Below are 26,980 nucleotides of genomic sequence, written 5' to 3'. Positions count from 1 at the left end.
CAAGGCTAGCGCTCTACCACTTGAGCCACAGTGCCACTTCTGGCTTTTTTCTTTTTGCTTATGTGGTGCTGAGGAATCGAACCCAGGGCTTCAGGCATGTAAGGCAAGTGCTCTACCACTGGGCCACCTTCCCAGCCCCATCGGTGAAGTTTTCTTACTAAAATACCTCTCATAGGATTCAAGAACAGCCTGGGAAGTGAGGCTTTTCTCAATACCAACTGGCCTCTTTACCCCCTTTAGCATGAGGAACATCTGCCGGGTACCCATATCCTCTCTGTGTACCATGCCTCTTTAGGACACAAATGCAGACTTATTCTGTAAGGACCCAACACCTTAGATTTACATTTATTCTATTACTAAAGCCTTTTCTAGCTAGTAAGCTGGAGAAAGAGGGTCACTCTATGATCTCCTCATGGTAAAATGGACCAGGATGCCATATTCTTGAATTTAAAAAGGAAATCAGAGTCTTAACCCAAGGCATAACTGTCTCCTTGTGAAAGTTCATTTATATTGGCAGACTAGTAAGAGAGCTATTTCCTGGTGACATATATTCTACTTAAATGTCTAATACATCCTTGACCAAGGAATTCAGTATGAACTCTAAAAAGAAGAATTTTATTCCTAAGTATTCCTAATGTCAAAAACTTTCAGGAAAAAATAACCATGTCTTTTAAGTAGAAGCTCTGTAGATTATACAAAATGGTTTATCTTATAAAGGAATTCAGTATACACTGGATAATGTAGGAAAAAGGGAAAATGTTCAGAATAAGCTCTCTAGTCTAGGCTTAGTCTTGCTACCAGGTTCTACTTTATAAAAGGAGTTGATGATATTTACCTTGTTTCTTTATGATAATGGAGAAAATACAAATAAATACAAATAAATGATTACAAAAATAATAAAAAAATATTCCTTTTCTTTCTTCAGTATAAGTACAAGGAAGGCTACCGCAAACAGGTTGGTCACCATATTGGGGCCCGGAACATTAAAGATGACCCCAAGATGATGTGGTCCATGCATGTGGCCAAGATCCAGAGTGACAGAGAATATAAGAAGGACTTTGAAAAGTGGAAGACCAAGTACAGCAGCCCAGTGGACATGCTGGGGGTGGTGCTGGCCAAGAAGTGTCAGATCCTTGTAAGCGACATAGACTACAAGCATCTCCTACATGAATGGACCTGCTTGCCTGATCAGAATGATGTCATTCAGGCTCGGAAGGCCTATGACCTGCAGAGTGATGTAAGTAGGTCTTTCTTTAAACATGGTCTTCAGCCATGCATCTGCAGCTTTAGAAAGAGGTTCTACTTTGTGTGTATGCACCCCAGAATCTTTCTGCAGTTTGGTAACACCCAGGATACTTTCTCAGGAAAATGATATGAAATACATAAAATAAGATAAACACATTGTTGTCATAAGAAAGCCATATTTAGATATAGTTCTGAAAGTATTATTCCAAATTTGTGATTCAGTAGCGTATTTGTTTTTGTTAACACAGCGAGGAATTACAATCATATAATAATAACTAGCTACAAGGAGTGGTAAATAGTTTAAAAGAAAAGCTTTTTTTGTAAATATTTTAAGATGTCAGCAGCATTTGTAGTAATAATAGGATGTTGTTGACAAAGGCACTTTAGTGTTAATACCACTGTGATCCATGGCCTCACCCAATAATTGAATGAAATGCTATATTTCAGTTAGAAGTTAATGAAAATAATGTCTGGAATGGTGGTTTACACCTACAATCCAGCTGCTCAGGAGATGGAGACAGGAGAATCAAGTGCTTGAGGCCAGATCAGGCAAGAAAGTTCGCAAGTCTCTATCTCAGAAGCAAAATACAACAAAAAATGCCGAGGTCTGGCTCAAAAGGTAGAACATTTGTCAGGCATGCAATGGATCTTGAGTTTAATCTCCAGTAACATCTTCCTTGAAAAAAAATTGTTAAAAAAAAAGTTAGGTCGTTATGGATGTCTGCTGCTACCATGACTCATGAACCAGACTCCAGCTTCTTCATCCTTTCAAAACAGACTCACAGGAGTCACCTTTCACAGAGCTTTCTAGGTCTTCAGCCTCTATTGGTGCTGTATCACTACTCCCTGCCCTGTGTTCTGAATCTATTATTATTATTTTTTGACTGAGCAGCTACCAATTCTTCGGCTTTCCATATGCAGATGGCCATTGCTGAGCTATATTTAGCTTCTAATTATGTAAGCTTATCTTTAAAACTCTACACACAAATCCAGATGCTGGTGGCTCATCCCTGTAATCCTAGCTACTGAAGAGGCTGAAGTCTCAGGATCATGGTTCAAAGCCAGCCCAGGCAGGAACGTTCATGAGACTTTTATCTCCAATTAACCATCAGAAAACTGGAAGTGGCACTGTGGCTCAAGTGCCTTAAGCTGAAGAGCTCAGGGACAGCACCCAGGCCCAGAGTTCAAGCCCCATGATCAACAACAACAAAGGTATAAGCAAACCTGTTTTCCAAATGAATTGATTGAGTTATCTACCAGTAGGTTTTCCTTTGGCAACTTAAGCAATATTTTATTGGTATTATGGCCTCTTGTTTGAGCCAAGCTCTGACTAAATAGTCATATTTGGAAAATGATGAAAGCAGTGGTATTGTAAAAAAAAATTTCTAAAGAGCCTACAAAAAGAATTGTTTGTTCTTTTGAGGAAAAAATCTCTAATTATTTAAATTCAGCAAAGAAAATGAAATCATTAAATGTCTTTTTTTTTAACTATGGAGTTTGAACTCAAGGCATGGGTGTTGTTCCACTTTTGTGCTCAAGGCTAGCACTCTGCCACTTTGAGCCACAGTGCCACTTATGGTTTTCTGGTGGTTAATAAGAGATAACAGTCTCATGGACTTTCCTGCCTCAGCTGACAGCCTCCTGAGTAGCTAGTATTACAGACGTAAGACACCAGTATCCACCTTTTTTACTTGAATTTTGAGACAAGAAAAGGAACTTGGAACTAGATAAATAAGAAGGAAAATATCTGTATACTTTGACTTAGAATCATGTACCTAGAGTCTTATGATGAAAGAAGCTTGTCATTTTTGTTGACTTCAGAGAAGACATTACTTCACAAGTGTTCAGTCAATACGGTTCATCTATTTTGTGTATCACATGATTGGTGTGTGATCACTACCTTAAGATAGGAGCTCTCTGTATTCTAACAGAGTATTCCCAATTTGATTTCCAATTGAAGGAGCCAATCACTGCAAAGAATAAACACCTTGTTTCAGGAGCCAGGCAAGGAAGTTCCTTAAAGTGATTGAATACCAGTGAAAATATATTAGTAGAGAAATTAAATTAGTAGAGAAAATATTGGCCAGTCATCAATGGCCCATGCCTGTAATCCTAGCTACTTTAGAAGGTTGACTTGTCAAGATTGAGATAAAGCAACCTAAGCAGAAAAGTGCATGAGACTCTATTAGCCAGCAAAATGCCAGAGAGGAGGTATGACTTAGTAGTAAAGCACCAGCCATTAGCTAGGCATAACTTGTGGTACTGAGTGCAAGCCCAAATGCTAGCATATAAAAGCACATATTGGCTGTTGTCAGGAACAAGGCTTTGTCTACTCTGTCTCAACAAAAGAAAGCAATCCTGTGTATCTTCCAAAAGTGTATACAAGTAAGATTCAAAATTATACATTATCTCTATGTGTTAAAGGCAGATATCAGGATGACTAGACAGTGTCTACAGATGTCTGACATTACTTTGTTTCCAGGCTGTCTATAAGGCTGATCTGGAGTGGCTGAAAGGCATTGGATGGGTTCCCATTGGCTCTCTGGAGGTGGAGAAGGTGAAGAGAGCTGGAGAAATCTTGAGTGATAGGAAATATCGTCAGCCTGCGGACCAGCTCAAGTTTACATGCATTCCAGACACCCCAGAAATTGTCCTGGCAAAGAATAATGCCCTGACAATGAGCAAGGTGAGTCCTTAGAGGCTTCCTGCTGCCAGCTGTGCCTTCAATCAACTTGGCCTGAATGGCCCTGAAGAAAGCAGATAGGATGGGCCTGGTTCCCACGCAGGCCTTCCCCGTGGCATCTGTATGAATTTTAGTTGGCTTGCTCTGTTCTTTTCAATCTGAGCCCTCTATTTTTCTGCATGAGTATGAAAACATAGCTTAGAGGACTTGCCTTGAATGATGTATATACCCACTTCAGCTACAATCAGGAGATACACACGTGTTACATTTCCATATACAGTCCTCTTAGCAAAGCATACCCAGGGAGCTGGTTTTCTCTGCCCATCAGTAAGGAATATATCATGCAACGAACAGCATTTTATGGCATAGCCAGTATCCAACTCAAATTAGTTATCTGCTTTGTTTTGCCATCATAGGATTGGAAAGCTACATGTGAAAGAAGATTGCTATTGTTGTTTACCATTTTGTAACCCAAAATAGATGATCGCTTCTTTGCTCAGTATCATATCAACTTGTCTATTTTTATGCAGTCTTTGGGCCCTTAATATGCACACTTTAGATGAAACTTAAGTGAATTTTCCAACCTCTATCTCAGTAGCTTCCAACTAATAGGGCAGTGAGATGTAGTGCTTAGAATGGAATAGGAAATTATCCCTCAGATAGCAAACTGCAGAGTTGTAGATATGCAATTCCAGAAATGCTGTTTTATACCATACCTATCAACTATAACAATAAAGATAATAATTCTAGGAAGTGCTAAAAAAAAACTTTTGAGGACTTCTTAGGGCTCAGGCATTTTTACATATGGTTAATCTTTAAAACTACCTCACAGGTTGAACAAATGCAGCAGTGGTACTTACTCACTAGACACTTTATGAACTACAACTTGTGAGTGGGAATGAGAGGAAAAATGGGAAAGAGTGAGCAAAGAGGTAACATTGCCCAAAAGTGTACTTATGATAACACCTCTGTATATCACCTTTATAATAACAATTAAAAGCATTTTTAACTACTCAACAAAGAATATATATATGTCTCCTCCATAGGAAGGAAGTGCAGAGTACCTTTCTGAAGATCACAAAGCTGGGAAATAGTAGAGCTCAGTTTGAACTTGAGATTGACTTTTTGCTTGTAGCAGTCTTTATCATATCATATCTGTGTGACCCAGCTCTGTCCTTGGAGAGCCTAACGATAAGCTTCTGATTCACTGGATGAAAAGAATTGATCATTAGACCTCGGTAGCTAAAAAATAACTTTATTGTTATGATTAAGGTGTTATACCATTTCTCTATATTGCTTTATATTAGCTTTGAACCTATTTTATAGCAGTCCAAATGTAACCACGTTTTGTTCTCCACTACTTTCTTGTTCTCACTCCAAATAATCAAGAAAGGATCATGTATACTTAACTAAGCCATTATTGGCTTTAATGGAAGGTTTTATTTCTCCCCACCTTCCCATAGCATTTGTACACAGAAGCTTGGGATGCTGACAAGGCCTCCATCCACGTGATGCCAGATACCCCGGAAATCCTGCTAGCCAAGAGCAATTCTGTCAATATCAGCCATGTAAGAAATTTTTTCTGTTGTTGTTTAAGACTTTTACAAGTTTATTAAAATGTTTTTCTGTACCTTAACAGTTTGACCTGTTAACGTTCTTAAAACACTTCTATTTTCTGTGTTGTTTGATCTTCTGCCTAGAAACTTTATACCAAAGGATGGGATGAATCAAAGATGAAGGACTATGATCTGAGAGCAGATGCTATTTCCATCAAAAGTGCCAAGGCCTCCAGGGACATTGCCAGTGAGGTGAGCTCCTTCCCTCTGGCTCCCTTGATCTCCACAGTGCTGAGCAACCTACCACAGGGCTGATGGGCTGTGCTCTCTACTTGCATGCTTCTGGTCTTGCTTTCTACCCTCCAAGACCTTTTCCTTGCTCATAAAAGGTTAGATAGTGTAAAAAAAAAAAAAACTTGTTCTGAGGTGTCAAAATGTTTAAGGTATGAAATTCTTATTCATTTCACACTGTCAGCATAAGTCTGATCCTAAGACTGGATTTTTAAACCTGTGTGTTTTGGGTATTTTAGTACAAATACAAGGAAGCCTATGAGAAACAGAAAGGTCATCACATTGGAGCCCAGAGTATTGAAGATGACCCCAGGATTATGTGTGCCATCCATGCGGGGAAGATTCACAGTGAAAGGGAATACAAGAAGGACTTTGAGAAGTGGAAGACCAAGTACAGCAGCCCAGTGGACATGATGGGGGTAGTGCAAGCCAAGAAGTGCCAGACCCTAGTCAGTGATGTGGATTATCGCAACTACCTGCATAACTGGACATGCTTACCTGACCAAAACGACATTATCCAGGCAAAGAAGGCCTATGAACTACAGAGTGATGTACGTAAAGTTCAGGGATTGGGGAGTGGGAGGGCTATCAGTGCCTCTGTAGACAGATTTGCAGATATGCCTATTCCAGGGTGGGGCTGGAAGTGGGGGTATAGCATTCACATTGTTTAAAACCTGTATTTAAGACTTACATCACAGAAAGCAAAATATAGAGATGAGCTACAGGATATAGCCAAAGGAAATAATGAGGTTATGTCCTTTATTTTCTGGCTTTGATTTCAAACTATTTTTTCCTGTCATTTATAATATCTAACAGTGAAATACATTTCAAAGAAACATAAAACAATCTGAGTGCTTTGGTCCAAAATGCTAGTCTTTTTTGTTGAATCCATTATTACATGATTAAAATGGAATGAAATTTGATGAATTTTAAGGGTTTTTTTCAACTATGTAATTGTTTGAAACCAAGTAATAACATCCTATAATATCGTAGAATTTGTTAACACTATTTATTATTTGTGACTAAAACAAATGGCTAAGCTTTTATAAACAACTTGGCCACCCATATTGAGATTCATGTAAGGTCTTTGGGTCTTATTTGGCAGAACTACCATCTCCTATATTTATCCTCTTCTCACCCTCTTGAGCTTTCGTGTTCAGCCAGAGGGTGGTATATCTAACATTTTTACCTAATGTCTTTAGAGTGTGTATAAAGCTGACCTGGAATGGCTGCGTGGCATCGGCTGGATGCCACAGGGCTCCATAGAATTGACCAGAGTGAAGGGTGCTCAAGACCTTGTGAATGAAAGGCTATACAGAACACCACCAGAAGCCTTGAAGTTCACCACTATTGTTGACACACCAGAGATTGTCCTGGCAAAAGCCAATTCTCTGCAAATGAGTGAGGTAAGGATCACTTTACTGCCAAGCTTTCATTTTTCTGGTTTCTGGGTTGTGCTAATGACAGTGAAACCTAATAAGGAGACAAGGGACAATCTGAGAGTCTATTAGTAAAGGAATACACAAAGTAGAGCTCTGACAACTACAGCACATTCTTTGAAGAACTAAAATAAAAGAAGTTACTTCATGATTGGGATTGGGGGGGAGGGGAGAGGCTGGGAAGGGATGTGAAGGGTAAACAAAGGAGGAGGCTGCAATGCTTGGTAAGAAATGTATGCATTATCCTGCCCATGTAATTGTAACTCCTCTGTACAGTATGTTCACAAATAAAATAAAATAAAATTTAAAAAAAGAATTTAGGAAAGTAAAAAAAAAGAATTTTTAATGGGATTCTAGTCAACTGAAAAAAAAAAGAAGTTACTTCATGGTGATTTGAGGAAATAAATATTTAACTCCTGTTAATATCAGTATATAACATAAACCTACATCATAAATGATATATTGATATAATGACATAATGATAAACATAATATTGTATGGTCTGGGATTCTCTAGGGAAACAGCCCCAATGTGATATACATATATAGGTATATGTGGATAGAGTCAAAGATATTTTAAGGAATTAGCTCATATAATTATGTACACTAGGTAGTTCCAAAATCTACAAGGTAGGATGCAGGGATGATCAAATGATGGTAGAATTCCTTCTTGGTCTTTGAGTGAATGGATGAGATCTACCCACATTAAGGAGGATATTTTGTCTTAGCTGATTCAAATGTTAATATTATTTTTTAAAGCACCTTTGTACAAATATTGGGACTAATGAGTAACCAAATAGCAATATTATTTATTCAAGTTAATATATCAAATTAATCATCATAAACATATATTGAAACATTTTTTTCCGGATAATGACTAGAACTTAATGTTTCAGATATCCATTCTCTTTTTTTTTTGGTCAGTCATGGGGCTTGAACTCTCGGCCTGAGTGCTGTCCCTCAGCTCCTCAGCTTTTCTGAGTGTTTTTTTTTTGGGGGGGGGGTTCGGTCATGGGGACTGAACTCTGGGTCTGGGCACTGTCCCTGTGCTCTTCAGCTCAAGGCTAGCACTCTACTACTTGAGCCACAGCGCCACTTCCGGCTTTTTTCTTTTTGCTTATGTGGTGCTGAGGAATTGAACTTAGAGCCTCAGGCATGCAAGGCAAGCGCTCTACCACTGAGCCACTTCTCAGCCCCTTCTGAGTGGTTTATTAGAGATAAGAGTCTCATGGACTTCCCTGTCTGGTCTTGTTTTGAACCATGATCCTCCGATCTCGGCCTCCTGAGTAGCTAGGATTACAGGCATGAGCCACCTGCGCCACCCCCCTCAGAAATCCATTCTTTATAACTGAGTCAAAGTAATATTTTCCTTCTCTCCACAGAGACTGTATCAAGAAGCCTGGAATAAAGATAAAACCAACATCAACATCCCCTCAGATACTCCAGTCATGCTCCAGGCCCAAATCAATGCCTTGCAAATCAGCAATGTAAGTGATATAAACATGGTTGAAAGACTACATGGAACAATGTATCAGTTTGTGGGATGTGCTACAAAATGGCGAATCATTTGCCTTAGAAATATAATGGCCTTTTGGTGCTAGATCTTATATTAAAAATAATGAAATTTGACTGGGGCTTGAAGTCAGGATCTCATACTCTCACATGGGTTTTTTGTTGATGGTTGTTATTTTAGCACTTGAGCCATATCTCTACTTGTGGCTGTTTTCTGTTAAATTGGTGAGAAGAGTTTCACAGACTTTACTGCCCAGGCTGTACTAAAGATGTGATCCTCAGACCTTGGCCTCCTGAGTAGCTAAGGTTATGGGCAGGAGATACCAGTGCCCACTGATATGTACATATTTTTGTTTCTTTAGCTATCATTTCTAAAACAACTGAATGGAAATTCTGTCATTTAACATTATCTTAGATATGTATCTGGGTGCCTAAACTTCATGAGCTGGGATGTGTGAGCCCTATCAGTGTTCTCCTTTCAACCTTGAAACCATCTTCCCATAGACATTGGCTAGGTTAACTTCCTTATGTGTTATTTAGGAATAATGAAGTCCTCTGTAATCAAGTGCCCCTGACTCTATAAAGAACTGATCACTTAGGTTGATTGATCTAAGACTCTATTATTTGACATTTCAAAGCTATATAAAAACCAAAAGAGGCGTAATTTTGATTGTTTTTCAAAAGGCAAGATATCTTTGTCACATTAGCAGAAACTTTTGGTAAGTCAAAGGGTAAAATTAGGAGAAATCTTATCGTGTCTTCTCTGATATCTGGAGAAACGTTTTTGGCCTCATGTTGAATCTTAATCTCATGTACAATGTATATCATATTGTGATGGATAGCTCTAAATTTTAATCAGAAGTATCCTATAAAAAAGCTTGTTTTTCTTCTGTGGCCCTCTTTATGGATTATACTACTTTGAGTATATTTCTTATTTTCAATTCTTGTTAACACACTTGTATTTTGCCTTAATAGAAACTCTATCAAAAAGACTGGGATGAGGCCAAGCAGAAAGGCTATGACCTGCGAGCTGATGCCATAGAAATCAAACATGCCAAAGCCTCCAGGGAAATTGCCAGCGAGGTAATTCCTTCTATTATTTCCTTTTGGCTTTTCTCCAATAAATGAAGCAGGGAAATGTTTTTCAAGATTTATTTATTTATGCATGCCTGCATCCTGGTACTAGGCTTGAACTCAGGGCCTGGGTACTGTCCCTTACTTGTTTACTCAAGTCTGGTATTCTACCACTTGAGCCACAGCTCCACTTCCAGATTTTTGATGACTAATTGGAGAGAAGACTCATATGGACTTTCCTGACCTGCTGACTTTGAATCTTGGGTAGCTAGAATTATAGGTGTGAACCTGACTAGTTTTCAAGAATTTTTAAAAATCCATGCAATAGTTGCATTTTGTCATGTTCTACAGACTTTGTTCTCTCTTGTTTTAAATCTTATTTTATTTTTTCATTGTTATTATAAAGGTGATGTACAGAAGAGTTACTGTTTCATAAGTTAGGTAATGAGTACATTTGTTTTTGGATAATATCCTTCCCTCAATCAGACTTTCTTCTCTTGAAAAGTATTAAAATTGGGGATTAAAAATTAAGTTAAACATAAACGTGGTATATGTTAATAATTTCTTCATTGTTTCTAAGAAAAAACATGAAGAACCTTATGAAAAATTGGGGAAACATTTGGGAGGTATACCTTGTTGTTTCTTCCCCAAAACTATTTCTGATACTCTCTACTATACAATTGGCATGTGAATGTTTCCTCTAAGGCTTGAGGCTGAAATTCCATTTTATATGAAACATTTTGTACTAGAGGCTTATGTTTAATGTTTTTAGGAACATTTTCCAGTTTATTTAATACTGATTTTGAAACTTGCTAGCAAGCTAAGTGGATTTTCCTTCCCAGCCTCTATTGCTTCCAGCTCAACATCTTCATGCCATCTTATTTCCTTTGTCTGGGATCCTCTTTGTTCTTTATTTTATGCATCCAGCTGTTTCTTTCTTCATCCTCATTTTTACCTTTAAGAACCAATAACCACACCTTTTTTCCAAAAAAATGATATATTCATTTCCAAAATTCACATCCTATCCCAGTTTTCACTTTCTCCACTCTGTCTAAACTTTCTTATGATTTTCGAGCATGTTTGTAAGGACATTATATCTATCTCTATAGCCCTGAGACACCCCTTAAATGGGTATCCTTGCCCATAGACCTCTTACATCAGCTTCTGATGGATGCCAACAGTCTTGTTTTCTATCTCTCAAGTATGCATATTTCCTGGCTGTCTCTGAAGCCACAAATATGACTTTCTCTACCTGAGATCATTCCTGTTCTCTTAGAGATGATCTAAACTAACATTCATTTGTCAGGCAACCTTGTTACTCACACTATATATTATTTTCATCCATTTATAATAAAGAATAATGGTAGCATCTACCTCATAGTGATGCTGTGAGAATTAACTGACTATAGTTGCCAGTGCTCAACTAGTTTTAACTGAAAAACTTAGTTTGACATGGATCAAACTAACATGTTTAAAATTCTTGTAGTTATATCTGACATTCAGTGATTGCTCAGTAAATGTTAGCTATTTTTTAAATTATTATTCATGTTCACCATATTATTTCCTTCCCCATTTACTTATTTCCTCTAAGAAATTACCTTAAACAGTCCTTTTTCTTGAAAGTGAACTGGAATATATAATGACAGCCGGTAATAATCCCACTAAGAAAAATCGTGAAATTACTTAAAGAAAAAACTCCTAAATACATTATATTCATGTTTTCCCCCTCTGTTTTCTTACAACTTTAGTACAAATACAAAGAAGGCTATCGGAAGCAGCTAGGCCACCATGTGGGTTTCCGCAGCCTGCAGGATGACCCCAAGTTGGTGTGGTCCATACATGCTGCCAAGATCCAGAGTGACAGAGAATACAAGAAAGCTTATGAGAAATCCAAAGGAATTTACAATACACCCTTGGACATGATGTCAATTGTTCAAGCCAAGAAATGCCAGGTCCTGGTTAGCGATGTGGATTATCGCAATTATCTGCACCAGTGGACGTGTCTGCCAGATCAAAATGACGTGATCCAGGCTAAGAAAGCCTATGAGCTGCAGAGCGATGTGCGTATGCTATCACCAAACTCCAGGGAGAAGTGTGTTTGTAGGTTTCATTGTGATAACACTGTGTGGTCCTCTCTCAAGGCATAATTTAAGGGATAATCTTAACAGAACCTAAAGTATTCTATACAATTCATGGTATTAATAGGGGAAGTTGTTGTTGTTGTTTTTTCCCCCAGCACTTTCTATCTTATGAAGGATTTCATCTTACGGTGGTGGGATCTTATTCATCAGAATGAAAAACCAACCTCTTACCTTATCCTATGTAATTAACTAGAAAATATTAGTCGTAGCTCTTCTGATTCCCTACTTTTGCATTGTCACTTGTCTAATTCTCATAAACAGATTTAATGAAGAGGAAAGATTGGGTTTCAAATTTGATACAGAGAGAGAAATAGACATAATTATGTATCTTTCCTATACGTTTCTCTCTAAAATCCCTGTAGAGGTTATTCCCAGTGGTCCATAAAAGACAGACTTCAAGTGGTAAATACAGAAAATCAACCTGTTAAAAAAGTAATTTGATGTGCCATTGCTGTCTGTCATTCTACCAAGTAATACATGTGGATACTGCTCCAGTCTCTGTTGGATACTGCGAACCTGTCCTAGTCAAACCTGTCCTATATGTCAAAGACATGAAACCAAATGCTAGTATTTAATGTCTTTCTTGAAGGCGAGGGACTGACCACCCAGCTAACTTAAATAGAAGTGCTATATGGTTTGTATCACTTTGTGAACAGATTTTAATTTTCTCCCTACTGTATGCTTCTCTCCCCCCACGTAGAATGTATACAAGTCAGACCTGGAATGGATGAAGGGTATTGGATGGTTGACCGAGGGTTCAGTGGAAGTGGAGAGAGTGAAGAATGCTCAGAATCTCTTGAATGAAAGGTTGTATCGCATAAGGCCAGAGGCCCTCAAATTCACCAGCATTGTCGACACACCAGAAGTGGTCCTGGCAAAGACCAACGCTCTACAGATCAGTGAGGTAAGCTGGGATGGGAACGTTTTCAGACAAATTGAAGGAATCTCTATTTTAAAAAATTCGCCCCAGGTACTGATGGCTCATGCCTATAATCTTAGCTACTCAGGAGGCTAAGATCTGAGGATCTTGGTCCCTAGTCATCAGCCTGGGCAAGAAAATCCATGAGATCTTGCCCATGTAATTGTAACCCCCTTGTACAGTATTTTCACAATAAAAAAGGGGAAAAAAAGAAAATCCATGAGACTTCTATGTCCAATTAACTACCAGAAGTAGAGCTGTGACTCAAGTGGTAGAGTACTAACTCTGAGCAAATTGTCTCAGGAAAGCACCCAGGCCCTGGGCTCAAACCTCAGGACTGGCATTATAAAACAAAATCTGAATGTGGATTTCAAAGTACCATTAGCACAGCCTTAAGATTTTGAATACACATGTGTGCAGATAGATCTCATGCCACCAGCCAATTAGCTAGTCTCTCTATTCCATTTGATTTGTGTCCAGCCTGTGAATCATACTTTAATCATATTTAGTCATATTTTGAGACATATTTTAATACCATAATCACAAAATTGTAATTTTAATAGTTATTCAATGATGAAATGGGCTGAGAATTTCAGGGGTGATCTCAGTATTGAATACTAGCATAGTAATTTGGGTCAAAGAAGCAAGATCCTGGTTAGCAATGCAGAATATCACAGTAACCTCCAGGGTGGATTTACCTTCCCCATAATTAAAAGTGAATAGGTAGAAAGGGGGTAATTTTACTAGTATATTTCAGATTCAGTTTATATTGAGCCACATCTAAGTGACTCCTCGGTTGCTCGGTACCTTTTAAAGTCAATTAAAACATGAAGATAATATGATCTATATTGGTATGAGAGAAGGAGCAACAATAACTTTTAGTGCTATTTTGAACTTGGTTCATGCTTGATTTACTTACTTATCAACCCTCTCATTGCTTTTCACTCTCATCAGCCATTGTACCGTGATGCCTGGGACAAAGAAAAGGCTAATGTGAATGTGCCAGCTGACACACCGCTGATGCTGCAGTCCAAGCTCAATGCCATCCAGATTAGCAATGTAAGGCTCGGACACTCATTTGCTTTGCACAGTGCTCTCTATGCAACAGAGCTGAAGCAAGCCTGGCCAAAAAAAACAACAACATTTTCCTATCAATCCTTTTATTTCTAGTGTTTAAGCTAATGATAAATAGCTATGTGTATTTACAATAGATGTATCTTCATTGAAAGGAGATAAACAATGATTCCTCAAAACAAATGAACCCAAAAAAACGCATAAAACTCAAAGTTGTATATATAGTGATACTTAGTTTTTCTTTTTAGTGAACCATTTCTTTTTTCCTTTTAAAAGTCAGTCAATATAATTTTCTGATTTTAACCTGATTTACTGTTGCCTACATTTCCATTTTAAGGGATTAGTAGGGAAATCCTTTACGAATTATCTTTACAAATCTACTGGAATTAAGTTCATTATAATAGAATGTTCTGTCATGTTGCCTCAGTAGTTCCTCCTTCAGACTGAATGTGGCATTGCAACCTCTATTTACAGAAACAATACCAACAAGCCTGGGAAGATGTCAAGATGACTGGGTATGACATTCGAGCAGATGCCATTGGAATCCAACATGCTAAGGCCTCTCGGGATATTGCCAGCGATGTAAGAGTTCTTTCTCACACACTCTCCGCAATAGGAATTTAACTTAATTCCTTAAAAATTATGTTTAAGTAGATTTCAGGTCATTGTTAATATATTGTTTATAAAGTGCCATATGCCAGAATAACTCATTCAACCATTTAAGAAGACTCTTAGATATGTGCTTGATTCTACAGTTCTTATGTACAAGCACAGATTTTAATTTTCCCCCAATTTTCTCAATGTCAGTTAGTTAAAATCACTCATAGACATTTGATGGATACAAAGAATATTGGGTTTGCTTGGTGTAGCATGCAGACTGTGTGCCATTTTGTGCAATTCATGAAAAAGTACTTTTTAGAGTAGTTACATTGCTGTTTAAATATGTTCAAGAAAACACTGATCATTCTCCATTTAGATGGAGTTAGGAATGTTCAAAGTTTCTAGTTCAAAAGCAAATTTATTTTATTAAAAACTTGAAGTGGGAATTAATGGCTCAAACTTGTAATCTTAATTACTCAAGAAGCTGAGTTCTAAGGGTCACAATTTGAAGCCACCATGGGCAAGAAAGTCCATGAGAGTCTTAATCTTCAAGTAAAAAACAAAAAGCCAGAAGTGGATGTGTGGCTTAAATTATAGAATGCCAGCTTAAAGTGAAAAAAGCCACGTGAAAGTGAAGGCCCTAAGCTGAAGTTCCAGTACCAGCACACAAAAGAAAAGGCAAAAAAACAAAAACTTGATTCAAAGTAAGATGGGATACTGGTTGTATTTGCATGTGGCAATATGTTTGCATGTGGCAAACAATGATAGAAGTTTGGGGAACTTCATTCAGGAGATGATTCAGAGACACAGCCTTGCCTTACAGGTATTCACAGTGAAATGTGTGTATTCAAACACCTACACATACACATAGAAAGAAAAAGCAATTTAATGAGGAGTTGGAAACGTATAGCTCAAAGTTAAAGAAAAGTAGTGTCCAAAATAAGGATAACTTTAAGACAGTATGCTGGTTTTGAATGGGCTCTTAAAAAAATATTATTGGAAAACAACTGCTCTTCTGTTCACACCTCCCAGTATCTATACAAGACAGCTTACGAGAAGCAGAAAGGCCATTACATTGGATGTCACAATGCCAAGGAAGACCCCAAACTAGTTTGGGCAGCAAATGTACTGAAGATGCAGAATGACAGGCTATACAAAAAAGCCTACAATGACCACAAGGCCAAGATCTCCATCCCAGTGGACATGGTGTCCATCAACGCTGCCAAGGAGGGTCAGGCCCTGGCAAGCAACGTGGACTACCGCCAGTATCTGCACCAGTGGTCTTGCTTTCCTGACCAGAATGATGTGATCCAAGCCAGGAAAGCCTATGATCTGCAGAGTGATGTAAGTGTGTGCCCCAGGACAAAGGTTGGCTTGGAATGATGGCATCTTCTAATGAGCTGGAAAATCTTAACTCCCTCCACATAGGCATATCATCAAATCTACTAAGGCCAGATTTGTTTAGAAATTTTAATATTTTCATTGCTGAAAATGATAGCATGATTTTTCTATAGGCTTATCGATGTATATAGTATTTATAGTTTATTAAACATAAACATGTCCCTGGTCCTTCAACTATGTATTGAAGTTCAAATTATTTTAAGGGTTAATGGTATGCCCTTTGCTTAGATGTTCTTCATGACATTGTGTTTCTCTACCTTACCCACAGCCCTTTTAGATTTGCTCCTATTTGTTGCCAACTCAATGTTCTAGAACTGCAGGCTTCCATAAGGTTATTTAGTTCTTGGGTAGAATGACCATCTTCTTTTAATTACCTGAACTTCAAGAGACAGTTTTAAAACAATGAATGGGTTTGTTATAGGCAAGTTTGCTCATCACTTTTTATTAATTATCAAGTGGTAGTTGGAGCCAGTTCTTGAGGAACTGCATTCGTATACTGACATGCATTAGCACATTGAGGCTTGTCTATGGATCACATAGAAAAATGAGAAGGAAACACACTTTTGAATTTTGGAGATCCATCATATTTTAAGCATTGAGATATACATCATCATTCTTCCGTAGGGTAGACACTTTCTAGTATTTTTCATTCTCCTCTTGACATTTTTAGCTTGATATTCATATCTTTTAACAAGTTATAAAAATACTGTTTCTGGGCATCACAATGACTTTGAAAATTAATAACATGTTTAATATAGAACAGTTTAATGTGCCTAACTTCCATATATATCTGGAGCAGCAGGTATAGATAACTAAGAATGTGGAAATACCAATGGAAAGGGAGAGACTGTCTTAATATTTAATATTTTAAAATTGTTAAACTCATGATTGAATTCTTAATTGTCATTTGAAAGAATACCGGTGTGGCAGGCCCTCTGCTGTCACAAAAGATACAATGGTGAATAAAGGAGAAGAAAAAGCAGGATACTGATCATAAAGAAATCGATATTAAGAGAGAATATCGGTAAACCATGGGATGCTAAGAAAGAGGGGCCTGCGCACTGTGAAGAGAGAGGTCAGGAAAAGTACTGGAAAAAGTACTGATTTAGTTGGGTAAGAGGTGAAGGAGGACACAGCTGTTCTTGCAGGATAAGCATTTGGCAAAGGGCTGATACAGACCTCAAGCGGAGGGAAGACAATGTGTTCAGGTCACAGAGGACGAAAGGAGGCACACAGGAGATGAGTCTGAAGAGTAAGAGTAGGCTGACTATACCAGGCAGCCATTTCTTTTCTGTAGCCCAAGTGAAGGAATTTGATCTTTACTTTAAAGTGATAGATAGGATAGGGCAAATGTGACTCAGATTTGAATTTGGAATTTTGAAAAGATTGTCCTGGCTACTATTGAGATAAAATCCCCACTGGGCCAGATGCCAGTGCCTCATGCCTGTAATCCTAGCTTCTTAAGGGAGGCTGAGATCTGAGGATTACAATTCTAAGCCAGGCAAGAAAGTCTGTGAGACTCTTGTCTTCATTTAACCACCCAAAAGCTGGAAGTGGACCTGTGGCTCAAGTGGTAGAGCACTAGTCTTAAGCAAAAAAGCTCAGGAACAGCACCCAGGCCCTGAGTTCAAGCCCCAGGACCAGGACCAAAAAAAAAAGTACATCTTGACTATAATAATTGCCTAGATACTAGTCAAATTCCATCCTTACATACACCCACATAGAGAGCTTCCACATCATTCTGTCTTGTAAACTGCCTTCTAAACATTAGAACATTAGAACAGAACAAAACACTGCTGTGTATATGGGGCCATATGTTTGTCAGGCCAGTATTCTTTGTTTTTTTTAATTACTACCTTTAGTCGTTATACATAGGAGTTGTCATTTAACACTATATCTTGAACACAATATATCTTGATCAATGCCACCCCTTTCAACATTCTCACCCATTCTGGCCCTATCCACCCCCTCCCTCACTCCTCTTAACTTTGTAGGATAAACATTAGGTTCTTCTCATTTGTCCACTCCTTTCCCCTGGACCCCATCCCACCCCTTTTCAGTTCCTACTTCTTCATGTTTTATTTTGCTGAACTTTGATTTTGGCTTTCTAAGGCAAAGCTCTATTTTCACTTACTTGTGAAAGAAAAAAATAACGTTAAAGATGGCTTCCTTTTCTCTACCACTCATCATCAAACCAAAACAAAAGCAAAAACTCTATCTACCTTCCCCTGCCCCCCAGGCCATCTACAAGGCTGACTTGGAGTGGTTGCGTGGTATTGGCTGGATGCCAGAAGGGTCACCAGAAGTCCTGAGAGTCAAAAATGCCCAGGAAATCCTATGTGACAGCGTCTATCGGACACCTGTGGAGAAACTCAAGTATACAAGCATTGTTGACACACCTGAAGTTGTCCTTGCAAAATCAAATGCTGAAAATATTAGTATTGTAAGTCACTTTTGTTTCTTTTAAAATCAAATTTGAGCTACAGAGAAATCATAAATGATTCACTTGGTGATTTAACTTTGGGATGAAAATAATATTGATGATAACAAAAATTTTATTCAGTAACATAGCATTTAAAAACTCTTAAGAACTAGTAAAAAGACATTAGGATATATTTCAAATCAAATTTGAATAATTTATTTGAAAAGATTCACATAAAATAAGTCTTTGCCTTACTATGAAAAGATTTTAATCTTAAAAGTATCATGATTACAAATTGTGAAGTGATTTTTTTTATTGTCTCTTTCCATAGCCAAAGTACAGAGAAGTTTGGGACAAAGATAAAACTTCAATTCACATAATGCCAGACACTCCAGAAATTAATCTTGCTAGAGCAAACGCCCTTAATGTGAGCAATGTAAGTACCACAACAGTCTCTGGTTTGCTTGGAAAGTCACCAGCTAGGCCAGACAAGACCAATAAGTTTTATAGCTGAACAAGAAATCTGCAGATTGCCTGTGTGAGGGTGGGGGTGGGGCTTGGCCTGGACTCAGGGATAGAAAGCCAGGGCCCTCCTCATAGTCCAGGGCAAGGCCGGTAACTGTGAGCCAACTTTAACAAGAAAACAGTGGAAGAGGACAAATAAAAGAATAAGGAGGTAAGTAAGCAAGAAAAGAGAGTTCATGTCAGATTCAGATGAACTAAAAATTGTAATTCTTTGCAAAAACAAATTAATCAAAAAACCTAGATCTATGGGAGACTTTCTAGATCTATGGGAGAATTTCTAAATTATCAAAATTGATCCCAGAAAAACAGAAGCCATATAGCAAGAAACAAAGAGTTTTAAACATTTTCATTTCTCTCCTCAAATGCCCAGATTGCCCTGATAATTTCACAGAATTCTTTTAGGATTTTCGGAAGGACACTACCATGGAGCCTAATAGAAGAAGGAAAGCTATCATGGCTTCCAAAATGCATTAAAAGTTCCATATATGAAAACTGTAGATTAATAACAGAAAAATCCTAAAATATTGATAAATTAAGCAACACATTCAAATGGAGCTTAACCAGGAACACCAAGAAGGTTCTATATTCAGAAACCTATTAATAGCACTCAAAGGGAAAAAACAATATGCTAATTTTCTTAGATTTTAAAAGTTGTGACAAAATCCAATTCCCTGTCTTTTTTCCTTTTAAATAAGAGCTTAGTAAAAATAAAATGAAACTAGTATCTTCTTGACGTGACTTAAAAAAAATACATCTCAAATCATAGGCCTGCTCATCCTCAGTGACTTTCTTATTCAACTCAGGATTAAGACAAGGATGCTTATTAATATCCTATTTAACATCTAGAATTAATTGCTTAAGTCAGGAAGCTTCCAATGAATACTAATATAAGTGTAAGAAAAATATAAGTATTAAAGGGGAAAAAACAGGCAAAATTACCATTCCCAGAAGAAATCAGACTAAGCCTGGAAAAGGGAAGATAATGGAGAGGAACAAAATATATTAATTAATGAGCAGAATACAGTTGCATGAAATAATCATGCAGCTAGGTGAATGTAAAGTGTAGAGAAGTGTCACCCCATTGGTCTGTTATACCAAAGAATCAAGGCCATCCCAAACTGATGTGCACTATTCCCATACACTTTAATCGTGACGAGTCCATACAGAGATCTAATGGCTGTCACCCCCCCTTACAGAGAATGTGAAATCTCTCTAGTTCATATCCTAGTCTTGCCAGAGATAAAGCTTGTAAATCTCTAAAAAAAAAAAAAAAAAAGAATACAGTTGCATGACTGGCTATACAATTCAAGAAAGGTCCGGAGAGGGGCTATCTTGTTGGATCACAAAGATTACCTATGTGCAGAATAAATGTGACTATATAAAATGGATAGTACCTTAGAGCAGTTCTTTATGATTTGAAACACTGTATTTTTGAACAATAATTAACCTTTGTGGGAGAAAGAGCCCACAGCTCAAAGATTCCAGATGCACCAAACTTCTCCATTAGTTGAATGAACTACTTGGAGACTAATTTTTACAACACAATTTTGGAACACCAATGTATACTTTGGGAGAGGAGTAGTGGGACTGGAATCAACATGGTGCAATGCTCTCTTGTCAAATGGCTTGGGTCAGTGGACAATCAGTTGATCACAGGTCGGTCTCCTCTACATGATGCAGGAATTTCTAAACCTTGGAGAGTATATTGAGACTACGATTCAAATGCAAAAAAACAAAGCCTTTTTAGTCCCAGACCCTTGGACCATATTATGGCCAATGGTGCACAGAATTAATTTTTCACGTACTCTTTCAATTAAGATCTTAAATCCTGGACCTTCAAAACTGTTGCCTTATTATGCTAGTTGAGTCGTCAGAGTTACTTGATGAATTCAAACCTTACATTTTCTCATCTTTAGAAACTTTACCGTGAGGGTTGGGATGAAGTGAAGATGAGCTGCGATGTCCGGCTGGATGCTATCCCTATCCAGGCTGCCAAGGCCTCCAGGGAGATTGCCAGTGAAGTGAGTGTGGCCTCTTCTACCTCCACCATGTTCTAAGCAAAGGCTCCAGGTGCATCGTGCTGTGGTTCATTACTTCGTTTTTCCATTTCCAGTATAAGTACAAGCTTGACCATGAGAAGCAGAAGGGGCACTACGTGGGCACCCTCACAGCCAGGGATGACAACAAAATCCGGTGGGCCCTCATAGCTGGCAAGCTGCAGAATGAAAGAGAGTACCGGCTGCAGTGGGCCAAATGGAAGACCAAGTTCCAAAGCCCTGTGGACATGCTTTCCATCCTGCACTCTAAAAAATGCCAGACTCTAGTCAGCGACGTTGATTATCGCAATTACCTGCATGAATGGACATGCATGCCTGACCAGAATGACGTGATTCAGGCCAAGAAAGCCTACGAACTGCAGAGCGATGTGAGTGGCCTGTACTGAAAGATGAATTTGCTGAATAGCAAGTCTTTGTAGTAAGGAATCAAAATTACCAAAGTCAGGAAGGACCTAAACTTTGTATCAAGAAATAAATGGTAGGGTCTGGGAAGATGGCTCAGTGGTAGAGTGCTTGCTTTGTATGCATGAGGCCCTGGGTTCGATTCCTCAGCACCACATAAGCAAAAAGAAAAAAGCAGAAGTGGCGCTGTGGCTCAAGTGGTAGAGTGATAGCCTTGAGCTGAAGAGCTGAGGGACAGCGCCCAGGCCCAGAGTTCAGGCCCACGACTGGACCCAAAAAAAAAAAAAGAAAGAAAGAAATGGTAGAAGCCAGGCACTGATGGGTCATACCTGAACTCCTAGCTACTCAAGTTGCTAAGATCTGAGGATTCCAGTTCAAAGCCAGCCCGGGCCAGTACCCTCAAGAGACTCACATCTTTAATTAACCAGCTGAAAGCTGGATGGAATTGAGGTGCTCTTGAGTATCAACCTTGTAAGCCAAAAAGAGCATGAGGCTCAGAGTTCAAGCTCTGGTACTAGAACAAAAAATGAAGAAAAAAGTGGTATTAACTTATTAAAGAAAACTGTGAAAAATATTATTTCTATAGAAGTTAGATTGCAGTTATGGTTTTACCAAGTAAAAGATTAGTAAAACCTGAGAGGAGGAGGGCTTGGGTTGGATGAGCAAGAATGATGAAGGGTTACATCAACCAAGATATAGTATATTTATAAAATGATGTGTTGAATGGTTAACTCATTTGGACAAGTACTTAAAGATAATAAAAATATAATTTTTTAAAAGATAGAGCTGAATAGGAAGTAGACATGGTTCTTTGACTGATAGGCTCAGTAAGAACATTTGAATTAAATGGCCAAGACTTTTAGATCAGGAAAGTTTTTTAACTTTTTATGATTATTATAAAGGTGACATACAGAGGGGTTACAGTTATATAAGTCAGGTAAAGAATATAGATTAGGAAAGCTATTTATACAAAGTTAAGATTTAAACTGGATGCTGGTATTCATGCCTATAATCCTCATTACTCAGGAGGCTGAGATCTGAGGATCAAGGTTTGAAAGCCAGCACAGTCTTGAGATTCTTCTCTCTAATTAACCCCCCAAAATACCGGAAGTAGAGCTATGCCTCAAGTGGTAGAGCACTAGCCTTGAGCAAATAAAGCTCAGGGACAGCACCCACGCCCTGAGGACTGGTATGTACTCTGCTCACATGCATGCACACACACACACACATAAAAGTTAAGATATCCCACTTCTCATGAAAATTCAAAAGACATAGCTGTAGATATGTGTTCTCCTTGGCAACAAAAACTGGAAACAAATTGAGGTTAACTTGTTTCAAAGAAAAAAATAACCTCCAGGTTATCACACTACCTGACCCAATGAATCCTGCCAAACTGAGTATGTCATCCTTGGCTTATCCAGTACTTAGATTTGTTTTTCTTCATCAGACTGAACGATAGACTAAATAGGTCCAGGAGACTTGGGCTGCTGAATTAATTCTGGCTTTGTTTTCACAGGCTGTTTACAAGGCTGACTTGGAATGGTTACGGGGAATTGGGTGGATGCCGAATGATTCTGTTTCTGTCAATCATGCCAAACATGCTGCGGACATCTTCAGTGAGGTAGTCCAAGATTCTGCCCTGCTATCTAGTACATTTCCAAAGAGCATGAACTAGATGACATGAAACAGACCAGCAATTTTAACCATTTTTAGTTGTTTTGATTGAAGATAGATATACATTTTCCCCAAATAATCCTAAACTATTTTATAATATTATGGTGCTATATCCCTAATATCATATCCAGCACCCTCATTAATGCTTCAAATTGTAGAAATGGAAATTTTTCTTAACAGAAATATTCTGGGAGAGGTTTATTCAGTTGAAAACAGGGATTATTATTATTATACACAATGATATGGCATTGGGGGGAAACAAAATTGCAAATTTGTTGTTTTAAATCTGTGGAAGTGTTGGGAGGGTCGCTCAGTGGTAGAGCACTTGCTTAGCATTCAGAAGGCCAAGGGTTCAATCCCTAGAACCCTAGAACCACTATATATATGTTATATTTTATATATATGTACACAAGTATATATGTATATGCATATATATGATGCTGATCAATCAGTTTAAAATATAAACTATAAGATGAAAACTAAATTGCCAAGATGTCATTCAGATAACATTTGTGTTTTTAGCTCACCAAGATGAGGAACTCTGACTAACAAATTTCTTTTTCTCATAGAAAAAATATCGCACAAAAATAGAAACTCTCAACTTTACTCCTGTGGATGACAGAGTTGATTATGTGACAGCAAAACAAAGTGGAGAGATCCTTGATGATGTAAGTATATGGCTATTCTAAAATCCCATAGCTGTGCAGATACATTTGTAAAGCTTTTCTATAGTCTTGCAACTATTGTCTGAGATACAGATTTTAATTGTTGAAGTTATTGATGTCCAATTGCTTGGACAGCATGGTGTATACTTCACATCTAGTAACTAGTGTGGTTGCCTCTCACTTGTAGATTAAATACAAGAAAGATTGGAATGCCACTAAATCCAAGTACACCCTCACAGAAACCCCCTTGTTGCACACGGCCCAGGAGGCTGCCCGCATCCTGGACCAGGTATGAGTTTTACCTGGATGTCTGGGACTGTGGGTGGAGATGGAAAACCTTAATGGAACCCAAGAGAGTTATGCATGTAACTTATTCCTCCCTCCCTGCTGACTCCTCTTTTAACCTCTGTTGTGGCTCTTTGTCTTTTAGTACCTCTATAAGGAAGGCTGGGAGAAACAAAAGGCCACAGGCTACATTTTGCCTCCAGATGCTGTACCATTTGTTCATGCCCATCGTTCCAGTGATGTTCAGAGTGAGGTAATTTATTCCCATCTGAGTGAACTTGGCAGAAACAAGGCCTTGCCCTGAAAAGATGCCAGCTATGCCCGGCACAGATGTCACCTTAGGAATGTATATTTCAGCTTGGCAGATGTGGCTGAGGGCTGAAGTGCCTCTTCCCCATCTTATCTCATGGGTTTTGCATTTGCTAATGTTTCTTTTTTCTTCCTCAAAAGCTGTGGTTTGAAGACTAGAAAGGTAGCTCAGTTTTAACGTGCTTGCCTTACATGTACAAAGTCCTGGGTTCGATCTTCAGCACTGCAGAAACAAACAAACAAAAAAACCCTGTTGTGGGGCTGGGAAGGTGGCCCAGTGGTAGAGCACTTGCCTTGCATGCATGAGGCTCTGGGTTCGATTCCCCAGCACCACATAAGCAAAACGAAAAAAAGCCGGAAGTGGTGCTGTGGCTCAAGTGGTAGAGCGCTAGCCTTGAGCTGAAGAGCTGAGGGACAGCGCCCAGGCCCAGAGTTCAGGCCCTATGACCGGACCCAAAAAACAAAAACAAAAAAAAACCCTGTTGCTTAAAACTTATTTTTCAATGTTTTATTTTTTCTTATGTTTTCTGCCTCCAATAAAAATCTCTAGTCTCCCAAATAAATATATTGCCAAAATTGGAAAACAAGTAGATGATTTTTTTAAACTTGGAAATAGCTATTTCTTCATATGTTTCATTGCTATCTGTTATCTGTTCTGAGTGTTAGTGGATCCAAAAACTTGATGGCTGAGTTTGCTGATCATTCTTGGCAGATAACTACCCCACCCCCACCCCTGCCACTTTGCCTTTTGTGCTTGGCAAAGCTGATGATGTCTATATTCTTCTTCCCATCAGCTGAAATACAAAGCAGAACATGTAAAGCAGAAAGGCCACTATGTTGGGGTTCCGACAATGAGAGATGATCCTAAACTAGTGTGGTTTGAGCACGCTGGCCAAATTCAGAATGACAGACTCTACAAACAGGACTATCACAAAACAAAGGCCAAAATCAATATACCTGCTGACATGGTGTCTGTTGTGGCTGCCAAGGAAGGGCAGACTCTGGTCAGTGATATTGATTACCGTCATTACCTACGCCAATGGACATGTCACCCTGACCAAAATGATGTTATTCAAGCAAGGAAGGCCTATGACCTACAGAGCGATGTAAGTGGTTTTCATTACATCATTATCTAGAAATCTATAATATACTCTGACAAGGGCAAGCAGCATTCTACAGTCACCAGTGTTTAAAACTTTGGGCTATAAATATTTGTTCCTAGAAGGGAACTGAGGAGCTATAAAGGAAAGGAAACATGGGAGAAGTCATTGATTGATAGATTTGCTTATGGACTGCAATTCTGCATAACATTCAATGTCAAATAATTGCAAAGTCCACTGCTTTTGTACCATTTCTCCCATTAGGAATTCCTCACTCACATTTACATGGAGACTTACCAGCTGACTTAAGAAGGGAGGTTATGTTGGGGTTGTGACAATGTCAGATGATGCTTTAGACAAGGACCTAAGAATGCCTTATTGCTGTTTAGCTGAGGATCCTACTTCTCAAAGTATTTTAATGAGTCACTTACAAACTTATAAGAACAAAAGTAGAAGAAACATAAGGTATAGATTAAACCAAATGAAGCACTACCATCCTTCACTCAGAGCTTTGGTAAGACTAGGATAAAGAAGGTGCCAGGTACCAGGGGCTCACACCTCTAATTGTAGCTACTAAGGAGGCTGAGATCTGAGGATCATGATTCAAAGCCAGCCCAGGCAGGAAAGTCTGTGAGACTCTTATCTCTAATAAACCACCAGAACACTGGAAGTGGCACTGTGGCTCAAGTGGAAGAGTGCTATCCTTGAGCTGAAGAGCTGAGGGATAGCACTCAGGTCCAGAGTTCAAGCCCCATGACCCACAAAAAAAAAAAAAAAAGAATGTGACACAGAGCACCTCACACAAAAACCTCAGTTAAGATCTCTACCTATCTCCAGCCTTCTGTAGGCAAGGAAAGAAACAAGATGCTTTGATTACTTCCTCAGGTACACAGAGGAACCCTACCTGGGTCTTCTCAACAGTACAGGAGGTCAAACATAGATACTGAAATGAAACAGCCTATCATATTGGTTATGGGAGCAGAATGATTTATTGAATTTAATGAGATTAGCAGCTCCTCTTCATTTGGGAGGGAAGAATTCTGGAGCCAGGGACAAGAGGAATGGTGTGAGTGGAGATAAACAGCGTAGCCACACAGGAGGAAACACCCCTGCCTTCCCTACCACCACACCAGCATTTATGCAATTCCCTTCATTTAATCTAAATGTCCCATATGCTTCTACATACTTATAAATCTATTGCATCTATCTACAATCACCATCTCCTTGGTAAACCTTTTATGGCCATAGCTGGAAGTAACTATCCTTTTCATCCCCTAATCCTCTTGTACTCATGCACCTAACCTTATCCTTGTCCCTGAAAGTACAGGCTTTATTTTGAACAGTCTTGAGAAACTTTGCTCAGATAGAGTCATGACGAAATGTGGGAGACAACAGCTACTAAAGAGAAATCTTTAAAACAAAACATAAAAAGCATTTGTTTGCAATCTTCTGTCTGTCATCTTGTCTGACCATCTCTCTTCCTATTCCCAGCATGTCTACAAAGCTGACATGGAATGGCTCCGAGGTATTGGCTGGATCCCCCTGGATTCTGTGGACCATGTGAGAGTTACTAAGAACCAGGAGATGGTGAATCAGGTATGGGAAGT

At 38.6% G+C, this 26,980-nt stretch overlaps 1 protein-coding gene across 1 annotated transcript in view; it reads left to right on the top strand.

The window, feature by feature from the left end:
- Neb (nebulin) overlaps positions 1-26,980 on the top strand; it is a 212,880-nt gene that overhangs the window by 112,061 nt on the left and 73,839 nt on the right. The window contains exons 71-85 of the mRNA XM_013027220.1: positions 926-1,237; positions 3,728-3,931; positions 5,392-5,496; positions 5,629-5,736; positions 6,015-6,326; positions 18,174-18,377; positions 18,688-18,792; positions 20,798-20,902; positions 20,995-21,306; positions 22,857-22,961; positions 23,584-23,682; positions 23,867-23,968; positions 24,110-24,217; positions 25,068-25,379; positions 26,865-26,969. Of these exons, the coding sequence (XP_012882674.1) occupies positions 926-1,237; positions 3,728-3,931; positions 5,392-5,496; positions 5,629-5,736; positions 6,015-6,326; positions 18,174-18,377; positions 18,688-18,792; positions 20,798-20,902; positions 20,995-21,306; positions 22,857-22,961; positions 23,584-23,682; positions 23,867-23,968; positions 24,110-24,217; positions 25,068-25,379; positions 26,865-26,969 (2,598 nt within the window). The remainder of the gene's footprint in view (positions 1-925; positions 1,238-3,727; positions 3,932-5,391; positions 5,497-5,628; positions 5,737-6,014; positions 6,327-18,173; positions 18,378-18,687; positions 18,793-20,797; positions 20,903-20,994; positions 21,307-22,856; positions 22,962-23,583; positions 23,683-23,866; positions 23,969-24,109; positions 24,218-25,067; positions 25,380-26,864; positions 26,970-26,980) is intronic.

The sequence above is a fragment of the Dipodomys ordii genome, unplaced genomic scaffold (genome assembly GCF_000151885.1).
Source record: "Dipodomys ordii isolate 6190 unplaced genomic scaffold, Dord_2.0 Scaffold5, whole genome shotgun sequence".
NCBI lineage: Eukaryota > Metazoa > Chordata > Mammalia > Rodentia > Heteromyidae > Dipodomys > Dipodomys ordii.
This window is presented reverse-complemented; position numbering and strand designations above follow the sequence as displayed.